This window comes from Lithobates pipiens, unplaced genomic scaffold (assembly GCF_037356315.1).
Source record: "Lithobates pipiens isolate NorthernLeopardFrog02 unplaced genomic scaffold, aLitPip1_a1.2 Scaffold_22, whole genome shotgun sequence".
Lineage (NCBI taxonomy): Eukaryota > Metazoa > Chordata > Amphibia > Anura > Ranidae > Lithobates > Lithobates pipiens.
In genome coordinates this window covers 52,019,901-52,038,380 of record NW_027507784.1, presented here as the reverse complement: position 1 = coordinate 52,038,380, position 18,480 = coordinate 52,019,901, and the positions used below count along the sequence as shown (strand labels likewise).

The window sequence follows — 18,480 nt, the reverse complement described above, 5'->3', positions numbered from 1 at the left end:
TGCACATGAACAGACATGTCTATGCCGCTCACACACACAACGAGGGGCTGATCCCCTCCCCCCATCAGCGCCAACAAAGAGCCTCACACACAGGAGGGGGGACCTGTACGAGTGCGGGAAGTCACGTGTCCCGCCCTCCGAAGCCTAGTAGGCGTGGTCTCCTTGCAATCGGAAGCGTCAACATGGAATGACGTCATGGCCAGTGGGCGAGGTCAGTGAGTGAAGAAAGGCGCGGCCACACCCGGGGGAGTTGGCCGACCAATCAGCGGAGGGCGGAGACAGGCCGCGGACGGTGTTTGGTCCGTTGCAGTTGTGTGATTGTAGTTTTACACGTCGGAGGCCGGAGGAGGGGATCGGTGTGTGATCGGAGCATCGCCATTCCTCGGACACAGCCCAGCGCGCCCACACCATGGCGTACCCCGGATATGGAGGAGTGAGTAGAGGGGGATGGGCGACCACCCAGTGTCATACAATATGGAGGGAACCGAGCCTCCCCCCATCATGGAGGAATACAAGTCCCAGCCCGACCCCATACACCCCAATACTACACCTCTCCGTGTGTGTGAGCGCAGCCATACTCCATACAATCCCATTGTACGATCTACCGCCATCCACCCACCACGAGGGCCTGTGATTGGACGCACATGGCATGGAAAGGAGATCGTACGATCACATTGTACGGTGTGTGACCGGGGTGATGGCTGTGCTCCAACAATGCTCCTTCTGAGGAGGCCATCGGCTCCGATATTCCTACAGGGCCACATACATTACAATCAATGGAAATCTCCACGTCTGGGGATGTTGGGGAGTTGTCAGGGACTGGGGGGTCCTTGTAGGAGGAGTTGGGGATTCTGGTGGTGGTGTACTGTCGTTGGGGATGGGGGGTGCAATGTAGATTCTGGGGGGTGCTTTGTAGTTGGGGATTTGGGTGGGTGGCGCTCTGTAGTGTTAGGGGATTGGGAGGGGGGCGCTCAATGTAGATTTGAGGGGGTGCAATGTGTAGAGTCAGAAGGTGCTGTTTAGTTGGGTGTTCGGAGGGCGCAATGTAGATTCGGTGGGGGGGGGGGTGCAGTGTAGATTTGGAGGGCGCTGTGTAGTTGGGATTGGTTGGGAGACTGAAGATTCTGGGGGTGGGGTGTGTAGTGTAGATTCGGGGGGCGCTATGTAGTTGTAGGGGATTTGGGGCCACAGTGTAGATTCGGGAAGGGGCTGTGTAGTTGGTGATTGGGGGGGAGCAGTGCATTTGTTGGGGTCATATTCTAGTTGTCTGGGGTGCCTTTTGTAAGAGTTGTCAGGGACTGGGGGTGCAGTGTAGTTGTCGGGGGGTGCCTTATAGGAGTTGGGGATCGGGGGGCATGGTGTAGTTGGGGGTCGGGGGTGCCTTATAGGAGTTGGGGATCGGGGGGGGCATGGTGTAGTTGGGGGTGCCTTATAGGAGTTGGGGATCGGGGGGGGGCATGGTGTAGTTGGGGATCGGGGGGGGGCATGGTGTAGTTGGGGGCCGGGGGTGCCTAATAGGAGTTGGGGATGGGGGGGGCATGGTGTAGTTGGGGGTCGGGGGTGCCTTATAGGAGTTGGGGATCGGGGGGGCATGGTGTAGTTGGGGGTCGGGGGTGCCTTATAGGAGTTGGGGATCGGGGGGGGCATGGTGTAGTTGGGGGTGCCTTATAGGAGTTGGGGATCGGGGGGGGGCATGGTGTAGTTGGGGATCGGGGGGGGGCATGGTGTAGTTGGGGGCCGGGGGTGCCTAATAGGAGTTGGGGATGGGGGGGGCATGGTGTAGTTGGGGGTCGGGGGTGCCTTATAGGAGTTGGGGATCGGGGGGGCATGGTGTAGTTGGGGATCGGGGGGGGGCATGGTGTAGTTGGGGGTCGGGGGTGCCTTATAGGAGTTGGGGATGGGGGGGGCATGGTGTAGTTGGGGGTCGGGGGTGCCTTATAGGAGTTGGGGATCGGGGGGCATGGTGTAGTTGGGGGTCGGGGGTGCCTTATAGGAGTTGGGGATCGGGGGGGGCATGGTGTAGTTGGGGGTGCCTTATAGGAGTTGGGGATCGGGGGGGCATGGTGTAGTTGGGGGTCGGGGGTGCCTTATAGGAGTTGGGGATCGGGGGGGCATGGTGTAGTTGCTGGGGGCGCCAGTGGTGTTGGGGACTGGGGCAACAATGGAGTTGGGGATTGGGAGTGCCTTGTAGAGTTTTTGGGGGTGCACGTTATAGTTGTCGGAGCACCTTATCGGTGTTGGGGATGGGGGCGTCTTGTAGAAGTTGTCGAGGGCATACGGTGTGGGAGTTGTCGGTTATGGCAGTACTCCTCCTCCTGATCCATTCACCTGCTTTTCACATCAGGAGGACGGAGCCATGTTTGTTTAGGCATCACCCATGTCCACATCTACTGCCAGCACTGAGATGCCCGCTCTGGTGTGACTGGGTCATGTAATTGTCGGTGCAGCGCCTGGCGTGGTCACGAATGTCTGACACAGATCAGTTCATTGATCTCGTTACTTTATAACGAGATGCAGCGATTGATTTACTACAACTGGAGCACACAGAATCTGGTGCAGCTCTGCATAGAAACCAATCAGCTTCCAGGTTTTATTGTCAAAGCTTAACTGAACAGGCCAAAGTTGGAAGCCGATTGGCCACCATGCACAGCTGCGCCAGATTTAGTGAGGCTCCACTCACACTTGTGCGACTTGTCAGGTTGCAGTCCATTCCTTCAAGGGTCACTTTGAAGAGGTTCCTACGACTTTTTTGGTGGCTCGTAGTGAATGGAGCCATCCTTTCCCGAGTAATCTTGTAGTACAAAATGAATGGTATCAAATCCCATTCGATCCTTTGCAGTGTGATTTGAGCAGGAGTACGGTGCGACTCCTGTCCGAATCGCATGCAGATTTCTGCGTCGCTCCTGTGTGAAGTCCCTATAACAAGACTTGGGTTCAGGAGGAAACCACATGAGATTCGGACAGGAATCGCCACATTCCTGCGTAAATCACATGTGAATCTTTGCAGTGCAATTTAAACCTGTTAATTTTTTATGGGCTCTAATCGCACTGCAGCGGTATTGGTTTCAGGTATCGCTTGTATGAGTAGACGTGTAAATACTTCCATTACAATATCAGTGTCACCCCCAACGTATTCCCTTTTTAATTTCTTTTTTGCTTTGTTACATATCCCCACTGCTTATCTCCAGCAGCCTCTTTACAGCCATTACATGTGATTTTTTTCTGGGTGAGTTTGCTGATGGTGACAACAATAGAATATTCCCGCGTGATTTGTCGGCACAGCTGCTTGTGGTCCCCATTGGGAGAACGTGTGACCGGGGAAGGCCTCAGCTCTTCTGAACACCTTTTTCCCTGGCAGGAGACAAGTCGATTCAATGCAGCTAAATCCGATTTTTAGGTGGATCGGGCGTTCATTCGTTCCTTTGGCGGGAATATTCATTTATTCTGGCCAGTGAAATGAATGAAAGCTGAAGCGCTAGGGAGGTCCATTCACACTTGTGCGATCCTAAAGTCATGCCATTCTCACTGCAACTTTGATGCCACTTTGGCAGTGGAGCGACTTTGGTTATCTCTTGCACTGGATAACATTAAGATGCAACTTTTTGGAGTTGCCATTGCAGTCTATGGCACTCGAGTTGCATCAAAGTAGAGCAGGAACTATCTTAACCAGCGACTAGACCCATGTCGCTCCGCTTCAAGTGGTTATACCAGGATGACACCTGCAGACATCATTTTGGTGCCCTTTGTTAGAGCCGGAGGTTGGCACCTTTTGTAAAAGTAATCTTAGTGGCTAACTAGCCGCTGGATTGCTTTTACAAGCAGCAGAATGGGTTGTCTTGTTCCTCCACCCAACAGCGCCATTTTCTAAAACGCCGATCTTGGTGTGCCCCGGTCCCACCTTTTTATTTTATCACAAACATCGATTGCCCCACATGCGAGGTATTAATGCGAACGTCCGATCATGGGCAGTAATTCTAGCATCAGACCTCCTCTGTATATCTAAAGTGGTAACCTGTAAAGGCTTTGAACGCGCAACCTATGGATAGTGAAATTTGACATTTTGTCGCCATTGCACTGGTGTGCGACATTTTAAGGGTGACGTGTTTGGTATCTATTTGCTTGGCGTAACGTTTTTTATGTTTTACCTAGTGATGCACTGAAATTGGGGGTTCTATACTATAATGGCTGCCCAGGGGGGGAAAAGCCTGTGATTTTTGCTGTGTATTTACCTTGCTTAGGTGTGGTGATCATGTGACTCAAAGAATGCATCAAAAACGCAACATGGGTGCATTTTTGATGCGTTCTTGCGGGATTTTCAACACTTCTCCAAAAAAGATGCCAATAATGGCCGACAAATTCATATTCATTTAAATTCATGTTATTAGTTATTTATAAAATTTTATAAAAAGGGTAGATTTTGGCCAAGTGCATCCTGTATCTTAGGTTTCGGTTCTAAAATGTTTGTTTGGTGCGCTAGTTTTGTCAAAAAGGGGTTATATTTTTTTTTTTTTTTTTTTTTTTTTTTTGCACAATACAACAAATTTTTTAAATTTTATTATTTTTTTTTTTTTAAACTGCTTGGCACGTACCATGAAACATAAAAAAAAAATTTGCCTTGGCCCACCAAGTTATTCTCTAGGGCTTCCGCTTTGAAAAAAAGTGGTTAAAGCTGCTGCGACTTTAAAGCGGAGGTCCACCCTAAAGTGGACTTCCGCTCATCAGAACCCTCCCCCCCTCCGGCGCCACAATTGGCACCTTTCAGGGGGGAGGGGGGGTGCAGATACCTGTACAGTACAGGTATCTGCACCCACTTCCGGGATAGCTCTCTGCGGAAAGGGGCGTAGATTACGCCCCTTTCCGCAAGTGCCCGCCCCTTTCCGCAAGTGCCCCGCTGCCTGCTGGGAAACACACAGATCCCAGAGGCAGCGGGGACCATCCTTATTGTGCAGCGCGATTCGCGCATGCACAGTAGGGAACCGGGAAATGAAGCCGAAAGGCTCAATTTCCTGATTCCCATACCCAAGATGGCGGCGGCAGCACCAGACAAGACTATCTAGAGATCGGCTTCGGGTGCCGACATCGCGGGCGCGCTGGACAGGTAAGTGTCACTATTTTAAAAGTCAGCAGCTGCAGTATTTGTAGCTGCTGGCTTTTAAACAAAAAACACGCGGAGTCCCGGCGGAGTCCCGCTTTAAGTCGACTAGGTTTGAAGGGCTTCCATTGAAATACATGGGCTGCGACTTATGTAACTTTGTGTACAAAGTCAAATGACAAGTCACACAAATGTGACTGGAGCCTAAATGCGTTTACACACTTTTAGGGGTATCAGAATGTTTTTTGTTTCTGGATAGTTTTTCTTAGTGTTGTGGTCTTATTTTTTTGTTTTTTTTGTGGGCATGGGCACATAGAGAGGTTTTTGGGGGCAGAGAAAAAAAAATGCCAAATAGCAGCTTTTTGGATGCCTGGTGTTCATCAGGCCTAATGACGAACAATTCCTAGACAGAGTTCTCCTATGATGGTCATGTCAGAATCTTCAGGGGTTTTTATTGGCTGTAGAGTTGCTACCTGGGTGTCACGGCTGGGGGCGGGGCTTTGACACCCACAAGAAGGGGAATGAATGATGCTGGGCCAGCTCCTCTGTGGAGGAGGGGTGGTGCGGGATCGCTGGATCCGTGCTGGAGGGTAAAGGCCGGATCCAGGATTTACTTAAATGGCTGAACTAGAATTGGGCTTCAAGGCCGAACTCCAGGAATGTGGCCAACACAAACCTCCCCCTCCCCCCACAGATAAGAAATGCCTTAAGCTGCCCATAGATGGAGAGAATTTTGAAGGAACTTTTTTGTAGAAAAAATTCTCCAGAACATTTGTTTGTAAGATTAAGACTTTTGTTTTGCTTTTAAACGTTTGCTTGTAGAATGAATGGATTTTACCAAACGAAAACAACATATGCTGTTAGAAATTTGTTCATTCCATAAAAAAACTTTCCATCCTCCTCCCCATCATTTTCTAAATTGATGCAATCAAAAACGAATGTCAATTTGACCCCAATAATGATTGGGGGGGGGGGGACTTTTGCAGAACCTTCTCTTCCCAAGAAGTTTAGTTTGAAATTCTGCTCATCTATGGCCAGCAGAACGCCTGGCTACAGCAGGATCCCTTGATCCATGCAGCCTCCTCCCTAAAGCTGCCCATAGATTATCCACTAGACCTGTGGAAAAATTTTACACCCCCCCCCCCCCCCCCAATTCCATGACCAGGGCACACTGTACCCAAATAAAAAATTTTTTTTTTTTTTACACAAATTGAGCTTTCTTTGGTAATCACTTTATTTTTTTTATTTTTTTTGTTGCTATAAAACGCATCCAATAAATTGAAATCAAATTTCTTAGAGGAATTCTGAAGGATTTTTTATCTTCATGCATTAGTGGGGTGGGTCCCAACAGCAGCTCCGTATCTGAATGGACACACAGCTTTGGCTCAGGTGCCCCCATAGCAAGCTGCTTGCTGTGGGGGTATGCAACAGGAGGGAGGGGCCAGAAGTACTGAAGAGGGACCCAAGAAGAGGAGGATCGGGGCTGCTCTGTGCAAAACCAACTGCACAGAGGAGGGAAGTGTAAAGCCTCACTTTAAAAAAACAAAACAAACCTATTACAATCGCTTTAATGAGTTTTGGCCAAAATGTATTCTGCGCCATGTCTATCCCATTGAGTGTATATTGATTGGTTTGCATGGAATTTAGTGTCTTGTATAGATATTGCTGCTATTATGTTGTCTTATTTAATTATTAATACGGTGGGCAATCTGACACTAATTGACTCTGGCTGGGTAGGAACTGACACTGACCTTAATAGTGATCAGTGCTTGTACTAATGACCCTGGCTGGGAAGGGTTTAACCTCTAGGGGAGATCAAAGGGTTAAATGTGTCTTAACTTGTAACCACAATACACACTGTTATCTTGCTGTGTTTTTTTTTTTTTTTTTCCCCCTGTATTGCAGGTTAAAAAAACGGCAAGATTGTCTGTGTCTATTCGGAGCTCTGTGCGGTTTACAACACAGAGCACCCTTTCCAAGAATGGCAGAGCCAATGAGCAGGTGCAGGCAGTCAATCATTGGCTTTCACCTGCTAATCAGTTTGTGTGGTGACTAACCACTGCTGGGGCAGCAGGCACATGTGCCCCTACCTGGAATTTCTGGATCACGTTTTAGATGCATGATCCAACCCATAGAGGCTGCACTTCTGTAATTGAGGCCGTCGGCATACGCTTTTGTGATTCTTTCCTCCCACCACAGCTAGAAGGAAAGAAAATTGCTTGGTGTCCGTCCCCCCCATCAACACAGTCAGTGATGGGGGAATCCCCTCCCGCAGCGATATTGTGTTCTGGCAGGGAGCTGTTCCAGCTGGCAGAACACCACGATTTCTGATTTATAGCCACTGGTAATGAATCCAAAGCACCCAGTGTGCACGAGGCCTAATTATGAATATTCCATACCTTCGGGGTCACTATGGAAGTGAAGAATCTACTACTAGAGCCATCATTACCACTTGCAGAGTACACCCTGCATTCATTGAGGAAATTGCAAGGCGCTCTGAATGATGCCTGTGCTGAGCAGGCGCACCCCGGTGTTCATTATGCAGCAGGTCAGCCTGAAGATGGCGGCCGATCGCCATGTCATCGGTGATTGTCCCCTTCCACAGAGTTCCACAGGTATGACCCATACATACTGACATTGGTCTAGGCTGGACCTAGGCAAAAAACACATCCCTGCAGTTCATCTTTAATGATTGGGTTTACATCTACTTTTATTTCTGAGTAAAGCACACTATATTACTGAAAGTATTGGGACACCTACCTTTACACGCACATTAAAGCGGGAGTCCGCCGGGACTCCGCGTTTTTTTTTTTTTTTTTTTTTTTTTTTTTTTTAAAGCCAGCAGCTACAAATACTGCAGCTGCTGACTTTTAAAATAGTGACACTTACCTGTCCAGCGCGCCCGTGATGTCGGCACCCGAAGCCGATCTTTAGATCGTCACTCGGGTGCTGCCGCTGCCATCTTGGGTATGGGAATCAGGAAATGGAGCCTTTCGGCTTCATTTCCCGGTTCCCTACTGCGCATGCGCGAGTTCCGCTGCGCAATAAGGACGGTCCCCGCTGCCTCTGGGATCTGTGTGTTTCCCAGCAGGCAGCGGGGCACTTGCGGAAGGGGGCGGGCACTTGTGGAAAGGGGAGTAATCTACGCCCCTTTCCGCAGAGCTATCCCGTAAGTGGGTGCAGTTACCTGGATTATCCAGGTAACTGCACCCCCCTCCCCCCTGAAAGGTGCCAATTGTGGCGCCGAAGGGGGGGAGGATTCCGATGAGCGGAAGGTCCATTTTAGGGTGGACCTCCGCTTTAACTTTTTATGGCGTCCCAGTTTTACTCCGTAGGGTTCAATATTGTCGAAGAATGGTCAAACATTCCCATAGACGCACTCCTAAACCTTGTGGACGGCCTTCCCAGAAGAGTTGAAGCTGTTATAGCTGCAGAGGTTGGGCCAAGTCTCATTCTATGCATTAAGGTGAAAAAGCTTCTGTGCTGCAGCTCTGCTCCCCTTTTTCCTATCTGAACCCGATCGTTCCAGCGATGAGTGAGCCCAGCAGCTCCAGGCGCTGTCTCAGGTCATCATTGGATGAATTGATAGAATCATTTGCTCCCACTGTCGTCAATCAAATCCAGTGACTGTGGGGCAGGGTCCTGCTGTCTGTGTCAACGGATGCAGCAGCAGAATACGGGAGGCTGCCCCATAGAAATTGGCTCTGTGGGGGCACTCGCCGAAGAGGAGCCGGAGGACACCAGACGAGGAGCAGAGTGTGACATGTTTGTTTAAAGTGATTGTAAAGGTTATTTTTATTTTTTTTAAAGTGTCTGTAAAGCTTGTTTGTTTTTTATGAAGAAAAGTGTGGATTGGCTTTGCTCAGAGCAGCCCTGATCTTCTGGGGTTTGCTGCCAGCGATCGGGCTACTCATGGGCTCACGTCCATGCACACAGACATTGGGACTCAGCCCTGCTCCCATGTCACAGCTTTTGATTGACAGCAGCGGGAGCCATTGGCTCCCGCTGCTATCAGTCTGTTCATTGAGGGGAGCTGCTGAATGAATAATTTGTATAGCGCACAACGCGAACTGAATTGCCTCAAGGCACTGCAATGAGCTTTGTTCAGCTTTTAGAAGAGGAAGTTCTTGAGTTTTCCTGAATACCTGGAGGTTTCCTTCCAGGTGGATGTTGGTTGGTAGAGCATGCCATAGCCGTGGTCCTTGGACAGCGAATCTCCGATCACCCTTTGATTTGTACTGGGATTTGGAAACAAGGAGGAGGTTTTGGTTAGATCGAAGACTGCGGTTGGGTGTGTAGTGTTTTTTCTCGAATAGGTATTGAGGAGCGTCTCCATGCTTTTGTGGGTGAGGCAGAGGGTCTTGAATGTGATCCGATTCTTTACGGTTAGCCAATGTAGGCTCCTCAGGGAAGGGGAGATGGGCTCCCAGGGTTTTTTCCTGTTGGCCTTGCCGCCGTCTTTTGGATAAGTTGTAAGCGCGCAAGTTGATATTGGGTTAAACCAATGTAAAGGGAGTTTACGTAGTCAAGTCGTGAATTAATGATTGTTCCAACTACCACTGCTTTGTCCTTCTTTGGGATGAGTCTGCGTAGCAGATTGTGAGAATCACTGACTACTGCTCCTATTTGAGCATCCATTGACATTTGTGAGTCAAGTGACCACGAGACTCTTGGTCTTTGGGATGATGGTCTGCCCAAAGATGGTGGGTGGTGTCTAGGGGGTCTTGGTTTCAGGAGTTATGGTTTGCGTGTAGGATAAGAAGCTCTGTTTTTGACTCGTTTGAGGGAGTTGAGGGGAGCTGCTGCGCTTGTGCACATCGCTGGATCAGGCTCGGGTAAGAAAAAGGTGGGAGCTGCAGCACAGATGCATTATGGTGAAAAACCTTGACACCAATACTTTTGGCAATATAGTGTATGTAGGGTGACGGATGTGCTGACCAAAGTGCTCATCAACTTTATGCCCAACATGGGCCTTGTAGGTGGTTACAAAGAACAGTCGTAGTTTCTCCACAAACACCATGTTCTGCACAATGACAGCTGAGTGGGTTTTCTGGGAAATAATGACAGCTGTTAGTACTGACACCCAATGCAGGAGGCCCATTGGGAGCAGCTGTCTCTATTCTAGACAGTTCATGATGTGTACAGATTTAGAGGCTGAAGATTTATACTCCTTATGGCAAAACCACGTACAGCCCGATAATAAATTGTGGTGATTATGTGGTAGGTGCTTTTTCCAATAGGTTGCACCAGCTCAAACTGTTTTAGGAGATGGCATTCCACTTTTATTGAGCAAAACCGTTCACGTAAACTTTTGCCCATGCAGGGATTTCCACCACCGACAGGCGACTAAAAATGCACCTGGCTCTTGTCAGTAGCACTTCTGCTCTTACCAGTCCCTGCGACTGTACAACTCCTTTGGTTCACTTAACCTTTAAGCCTTGTGTACACAGAGGCTGAATGTGCCAGTATTGGCTGGGTCAACACAAACCAGCCAACATTCAAAGGGCATGCTAGAAAAATGGCACACGATTGCCATTTGGAGCCAATGGAACACAATCACTCAGAAGGGAGATTGTTGTACCAACATTGCATAGTTAGTACAGCGAGCTGCTTAGATTTTTTTGTTACGCCCGTTGGGCTTAAAGTGGTAGTAAACGTCAGCTTTTTATTTTATTTTTTTATTTGCATGGCACCTTATGACCTTTCACCTTGGGGGAGTGCAGGCGTTGGCAGTAAAACGATGCTAGTTTTAGCGTCGCTTTACCGCTGTTATAGCGGAGCTTTTCGGCTGCTAGCACATCGATTTTAATCCCCGCTATTGGCAGAACAAAGGGTTAATAACTCCCATGTTGTGCTGCTGAAGCCCTTTACAGGCACTCCAGAAGTGCTGCCCTTTAATTTCAATGGACAGGGCGCACCACCCCAAAGATGCTTTCAGGACAACCTATTATAAAACCTGAAGAATTGCTTTCTCTGCTCAGAAATTATAGTCTGGAACTCCGCATTAAAGGAGCAGTCAAGCCTGAGCTTGTTTGGTTGGGCTTCTCCTATGAGTCACAGGAGTGCAACTTGTTTTGCACTCCTTTGACCCGTTTTCAACAGAGGACTGAAGTCCACTCTGACGTTACAGAAATCGGTCCAGGCACCATGTCTTGGTGACGGTCTGGATCTGCCAGGTGCCTGGACTGACACTCGTCTCAGAGCCTGAGACTGCTGCTCCCCGCCCTTCCGCAGCCCAGCGCTCCAGTGACCATGGAGGGAGATGAGCGGAGAGCTGTGACTGACAGTCTACAGCTCTCTGCTCACGGAGCTTTGAACACTGAGTGAGCGGCGATGTTTGATCGCTCGGTTTTCAGTGTAGAGGTGTCGGGACAGATGCTGCATCCACCTAGGTAAGTATAAATAGAGGGTGGGAAAAACCCCATACTTCTCCTTTTTAATCCTTCGTGTGAATCCCGTGTCATGTTCTACACTTTCAGTGGCAGGGCTTCTCTATTCCAAAGAGTACAAAGCATTCACGGGTCTTGAAAGAGGAACGCAGTGATACGTTTTACTTCAACATTACAAGTCAGAAGCTCGTCTTCCTCAGAAAACCGTTAAAGTGAAGCAACACAAAAGATCACCTAAAGCCTCCGATCGTCACTCGTCTGACGTGGTTTGAGTGTTAATGATGGGAGGGGTTTTTAGGGGGTGGGTATATATGTTGTATTGTTTGGCTTTACTGTCTTCCTGGGGAAGAGCAGTTTGTGCCTCATTGAAATAAAAGGTCGTTGCTGTGTGATCACCTATCAAGACTCGTGAGTACCCCTTTATATTTTTGGATCTTATATACAATATAATTTGCTAAGCACCCAAATGTTCTCAACCACCCAACTACTGGAATATAAGTATATATGGCAGACTTGGTGGACCACTTGGCCTTTTTTCTGCTGTAGTCTGTAGTTGTGTGCAATGCTTTACGCACTATAGTAGTGCACTATACTACACTATAGTAGTGCACTATACTACACTATAGTAGTGCACTATACTACACTATAGTAGTGCACTATACTACACTATAGTAGTGCACTATACTACACTATAGTAGTGCACTATACTACACTATAGTAGTGCACTATACTACACTATAGTAGTGCACTATACTACACTATAGTAGTGCACTATACTACACTATAGTAGTGCACTATACTACACTATAGTAGTGCACTATACTACAATTTACTGAAGCTGGGTTAGTCTGTGTATGTATCGTAATCTACTGTAATTGACAACTGTAGTGCTGTGGTACTTGTGTCAGTAGATTCCAAAGTTCTTGAAATCCTGTGGGAAAAGTTGGGATTGACCTCAAGAACACTAGGGATTGGCAACTCTAGGCCCATGTGAAGAGGTGGGCACATTTGCACCCAAAAAGATTATAAAGTGGTATGCATGCTCAGGCTGGCCTCCAGAGGGTCCCTGCTCCCTAAAACATTGCACCTAGGCTCTCGTTTACAAAGCTTGGCCTGCGCCCATGGCCCACCAACATTCATGATGTTTGTTTGAGAGGTCCGCCTGACTCGCATGCCAGCTGTACTCCAGTATCGGCCTCTTTACATGCAGAAGCCCGCCTAACCTGTTCTTCTCTAGTGGAACCGCCAGGTGCAGCAAGTATGGCTGTGAAACCCCTGTGGTTCTGGTGGGGCAGGAATTGGGGCTGACATTCTACCATACTATGACAAGTTGGCCAGTCTCGTTACCTTCCCTCAATTCCAGCACTGCAGGCTCCGTAAGATTTTTAATTTTTTTTGTATTTGGTGTTATGAGGAGTTTTAAATGTGTCCACTTCTGTGCAATATGGTCCCTTGGAGACCTCTGGAGACCTGTTATGTACTGAAGTGATGTAGAGGTTGGTGGCTGGTACCATGGTGCATGACTGGGTGCACCAACATTCTGCGCCAGCCTGCTGAATAAGTCAAAAGGAGGGAAGGTTGGAGACCCAGACTGCTGGGCAAGTCATTTACAATGTATAATAGCTTTCCAGTTGCAGGAACCTTGCAATAGGATTTTTTTTATTCCCCCCCCCCCCCCCCCACTGAACCCTTGATTTCCAAGATTACCTAGTTACAAAGGTTGAATAAAGACACCAGTCCATCCAGTTCAACCTGAGTGTCTACAGTTGTCCCTATCCCTGTACATTGTGTCTTAAAGTGGTGATCCATTGATAAAAGCATGCTGCTGCTACCAATCTTGCTGTTGTTGTGTTGAATCCAGTCACCCATGGATAATTACTGGGGAGTTGAAACAGGAGGAGAGTTGTCATCGCTGGGGAAAAAATGGAGGTCACTGTGGTGGGACTGAAAATTGCTCAGTCCTTAAAGCGGGAGTCTACTGGGACTCCGCGTTTTTTTTTTTTTTTTTTTAAAGCCAGCAGCTACAAATACTGCAGCTGCTGACTTTTAAAATAGTGACACTTACCTGTCCAGCGCGCCCGCGATGTCGGCACCCGAAGCCGATCTCTAGGTCGTCTGTCGGGTCCTGCCGCCGCCATCTTGGGTATGGGAATCAGGAAATGGAGCCTTTCGGCTTCATTTCCCGGTTCCCTACTGCGCATGCGCGAATCGCGCTGCGCAATAAGGACGCTCCCCGCTGCCTCTGGGATCTGTGTGTTTCCCAGCAGGCAGCGGGGCACTTGCGGGAAGGGGCGGGCACTTGCGGAAAGGGGCGTAAGTTACGCCCCTTTCCGCAGAGAGCTATCCCGGAAGTGGGTGCAGTTACCTTTATTATCCAGGTAACTGCACCCCCCTCCCCCCTGAAAGGTGCCGATTGTGGCACCGGAGGGGGGGAGGGTTCCGATGAGCGGAAGGTCCACTTTAGGATGGACCTCCGCTTTAAAATTGCCGGTGTCCTGTGATTTGACATTGTAGTAATCTGTCAAGCTCCATAGAAAGGAAGGTGATCACCAAATTATGATCGGTTTGAGCATATTGTGTAAAGATCTTGGCCCCACACCACAGCCCTGTGTTTTTATTGGCACAAACAAAAAACAATTAATATGTTTAGGTTACTCCAGGATTTACCAACTAGGGTTTCTCCAGAGGTTGCTGGGGGTTCAGATGCGTTCCCACTGACACCGTTGCTCCCTTTTAGCTCTGTAAGGGGGTAATTCTTCCCAATACCCAAGAGTGTAAGGGTCATTCTTCCCACTGAATATCACACCACTAGAACATGAGTTGTAGATAAGAAGGGGTTCCCTGAGACGGAAAGTTATTTCAAGGGTTCCTCTGTGTGGTAAAGGTTGAGCGGCTGAGTCACTCATTTACTAAATGTTTCCAGTGAACTTCGTAACCTGAAAATTGTAAAATTCAAGAGACTGGCTATAAAAGCAATAGCAATAGACCTTAACAACTGTAAATAAAATTGATCGCTTTTTTTTTCCAATTTGTTCCCAAAAGTTAAAGTCCAGTGAACTTTTTTTTTTTTTTTATATATTGCTGTTTAGTATAAGTTATTATAAGTATAATTCCTCAGCAAACAATGTATTGTGTATTTGATGCTTTGGTGTCATGGCATCCCTAGGTGTGCTGTATGCACCATGACAGCATCACAACTAAATGGGACGCTAGATGAAGACAGAAAAGTCAAGACGTTTAGCATAGTTCATTGAAATTCAAGAAATGTACTTTACCTAGAATAATCTGCCGGGTGGTTGACTGACTGGCAAGCTGGTTTCACCAACCTGCAGGAAACGCAAATCTAAAGAGTTTTTAAAAGGGCTCCCAGGAGCCAATGACCTTAGCTCTTGTGTTTCCTATCCACCTGCACACATACCAGTTCAGTTCCTGGTTTGAATTCCCGCCGTGCCCCCCCCCCCCCCCTTTAGGGGTCTGCTGCAGGTGGCCAATGAACAAAGGGGGCCCACATGGCCAGGTTCTCCAGTGCTCGGTGTGGTTGTCCTGTAGAGCAGGGCCCATATGGCCCCTGACTAGCTGTGCTTTCTGGGGGGGGCGGAGACTAGGGATGGGTCTGGACCAGGCCATTATTGGTGTTACACCCCAGTCATGTGAATGTGTGTGTTTCAAAGGAGAAAAAAAGTACAGTGCCTTGCAAGTGTTCATGCCCGTTGACATTTTTCCACATTTTGTCATGTTCCAATCAAACTTAAATGTATTTTTAGGTAGACCAACAAAGTGGCACATAATTGTGAAGTGGAAGGAAAATGTTAAATGGTTTTCAGAGCTTTTTACAAACATGTAAAGTGTGACGTGCACTTGTATAGCGCCCCCCTGAGTCAATACTTTGTAGAACCACCTTTTGTGCAATTACAGCTGCAAGTCTTTTTGAGGATGTCTCTACCAGCTTTACACATCTAAAGAGTATAAAATTGTTGCCCATTCTTTGCAAAATAGCTCAAGCTCTGTCAGATTGGATGGAGAGCGTCTGAACAGCAATTTTTCAAGTCTTGCCACAGATTCTTGAGTTTAGCTCTGGACTTTGGGCTATTCTAACACATTTAATATGCTTTAATCTTAATCATTCCATTGTAGCTCTGGCTGTATGTTTAGGGTCATTGTTCTGCTGGAAGGTGAACATCCAACCCAGGCTCAAGTATTTTGAAAGAAAAAAAGAAACTTTTCCCCTGCTGTTGTGTCCCGCTTTTAACTTGCGTACCAACACCAGGAGAAAAGAAAAGTAGCTACCTTGGGTTTCGGTGAACACATAGGACATTTGATTAATATCAAAAATATTTTTTATTTCTTTCTATACATAAAACAATAAACCTTGCTTGAATTGCATCAATCCTAGATGTTTACACAACATTAACCAAAGATGACCCAAAGATCATCCTTATCTGCACAGTTCATACACCCTGACTTTCAACAAACAAAACCAGACATACTCATACATACAACAATAAAACAGATAGAGGCGCCTCCTATGGCCATACATGTAGGGATATACCGAGTATGATCAAATTGTACCAATAATACGCTTCTATTTAGAAGCATGAGATAAAAATCTCTCGGAAATCTGCACATGTATGGTCATCAAAGTAGCAGTAATTGGAAATGGGGATGATTATGACCAGACAACGGTCCTAATTTCTCATTAGTACCTCCATTTAACCTACATAGCAATTCTCTTCGGTTGAAAATAGGAATATCTCAGGTTCGTGATTATAACAGTCTCATGAAGATCTCAGTTAGTTCAGTCAATTTATTATAACTCTGAGTCTCCTTCTACTTAATCACTTATAGCAAAGTGTAGCAAGTATTTTGAAGACCCTAGCAGGTTTTCTTCTAAGATTGCCCTGTATTCGGCTCCATCCATCTTCCCATTAACTCTGACCAGCTACCCTGTCCCCACTGAAGAAAAGCATCCCCACAACATGATGCTGCCACCACCGTGTTTCACAGTGGGGATGGTGTGTTCAGGGTGATGTGCAGTTAGTTTTCCACCACACAACGTTTTGCTTTTAGGCCAAAAAGTAAAATTTTGTTCTCATCTGACCAGAGCACCTTCTACATGTTTTCTATGTCCTCCACATGGCTTCTTGCAAACATGACATGGCTTTCTTGTAGAGCTGCATGATTCCGGCTAAAATGAGAATTGCACTTTTTTTTTTTTTTTTTTGGAAGGAAGATCACAATTGTCTCGGCATTTTCGTTTTATTAATTGAAGTGCATTTTTACCCAAAAAAACTGTTTGAAAGACTGCTGGGCAAATACTGTGTGACATAAAATATTGCAGCAATTGCCATTTTATTCCCTAGGGTCTGTGCTAAAATGTTTGGGGTTCCAGGAAATTTTCTAGCAAAAAATATTGATTTTAATTTAAGAAGTGTCAGAAAAAGATTTAGACTTTCTTGCATTTACAAGTTGTTAAACTTGGCAGACTGCCTGACTTGTTTGTATAAAAAAAGTGTATCCCTTTGATCTAAGAAGGAAGGTTAGTTAGAATGTTTCATATTCTAAACTTGGCAGACTACCCAGATGTTTTCTTTTGACAGCTGAGTGAGCAGAAGTCTCTCCTTGTTATATGAAAGTATGAAACTCGGCAATATATTTTTTAATGATTAATTGTGTAACTCTACTTCACACATCTGGCCTTTATGGAAGAGTGGCAAGTGCACGACTAATAGTTGTCCTGTCTCCCATCTGAGCTGTGGATCTCTGCAGCTCCTCCGGAGTTACCATGGACCTCTTGGCTGCTCCTCTAAATGCTCGTCTGGCCCAGCTTGCCAGTTTAGTTGGATGGCCATGTCTTGGTAGGTTTGCAAGTGACCTGTCTGCTGTGTTCCTTGAGCTTCATAACACTGTTTGTTCACTAAGGTTCTCTAACAACCTCTGGGGGCTTCACAGAACAGCTGTATTTATTTATACGGAGATTAAATTACACACAGGTCAGCCTCTTTTTACCAATTGTGGGACTTCTGTATGCAATTGGCAAACCACTAGATTTTAGTTGGGGGTATCAGTGTAAAGGGGGTTGAATACAAATGCATGCCACGCTTTTCAGATATTTGTAAAAAAAAAAAAAAATCTGGAAAACCATTTTTTTTTTTTCCACTTCACAATTATATGCCACTTTGTGTTGGTCTATCACATAAACCCAATAATATACATTTTACGTTTTTGTTGTAACATGTCAAGGGGGGTATGAATACTTTTTGAAGGCACTGCATTTATCAAGCCGCCATGTTCTAGTTTTGGGTAGCACAGGGAAGGATTCAAATTTGAGTATTTTCCTTTATTTAGGGGTTCATCAGGCTGGCCAAACGCTGTTTGAAATCTCAGCTAGTTCAGCAAGAACTGGCCGAGATTTGAACCATTAATGGGCAGGATGAATGTACCAATTTGATTCATCAACTTGGGTACAACCAGCCTGCCGAATTCTCTTGCGATTATTGATTTCAGCTGCTATTGCCACTAGCGATAATCACTGTGTTCTCCCGGCGGGGAGGCCTCACACTGTCAGTTTTTGAGATCAACATACAGTTTTAAGAGAAACTTGCACTTATATTTGATAAAATGGTTTAGAACATTTTATCTCTGCGCACAGATCCCGTAGTGCTTACCAGTCTGACTTAAATGACTATCAACCTCAATGAAATGCAAGTCAGTTTTGCCTGCATTATAGAAATGTTTTGGTCTGTGTATAATTTTTTTTTTTTTTTTAAGGCTTTTGGTTGTTATATTAGAACCATTCAATACCGTGCAAGTTCACTATAGAGCAGTAGATGGTACATGTTGGGCAGGTTCACGGTGGAGAAGTAGGTGCCACATGTCTGACAGGTTCATGGTGGAGCAGTAGATGGGACATGTTGGGTAGCGCTACTATAGAGTGTGGGCGGGTTCTCTATAGAGCAGTAGGTGGGACATGGCGGGCGGGTTGTGACAGGTTCATGGTGG

At 46.8% G+C, this 18,480-nt stretch overlaps 1 protein-coding gene across 1 annotated transcript in view; it reads left to right on the top strand.

Annotated features, from left to right (window-relative positions):
- Positions 1-241: 241 nt before the first annotated feature.
- Positions 242-18,480, top strand: part of GCA (grancalcin) — a 54,897-nt gene continuing 36,658 nt past the window's right edge. Inside the window, exon 1 of the mRNA XM_077447577.1 lies at positions 242-433. Within this exon, the coding sequence (XP_077303703.1) occupies positions 410-433 (24 nt within the window). The 5' untranslated portion in view covers positions 242-409. The remainder of the gene's footprint in view (positions 434-18,480) is intronic.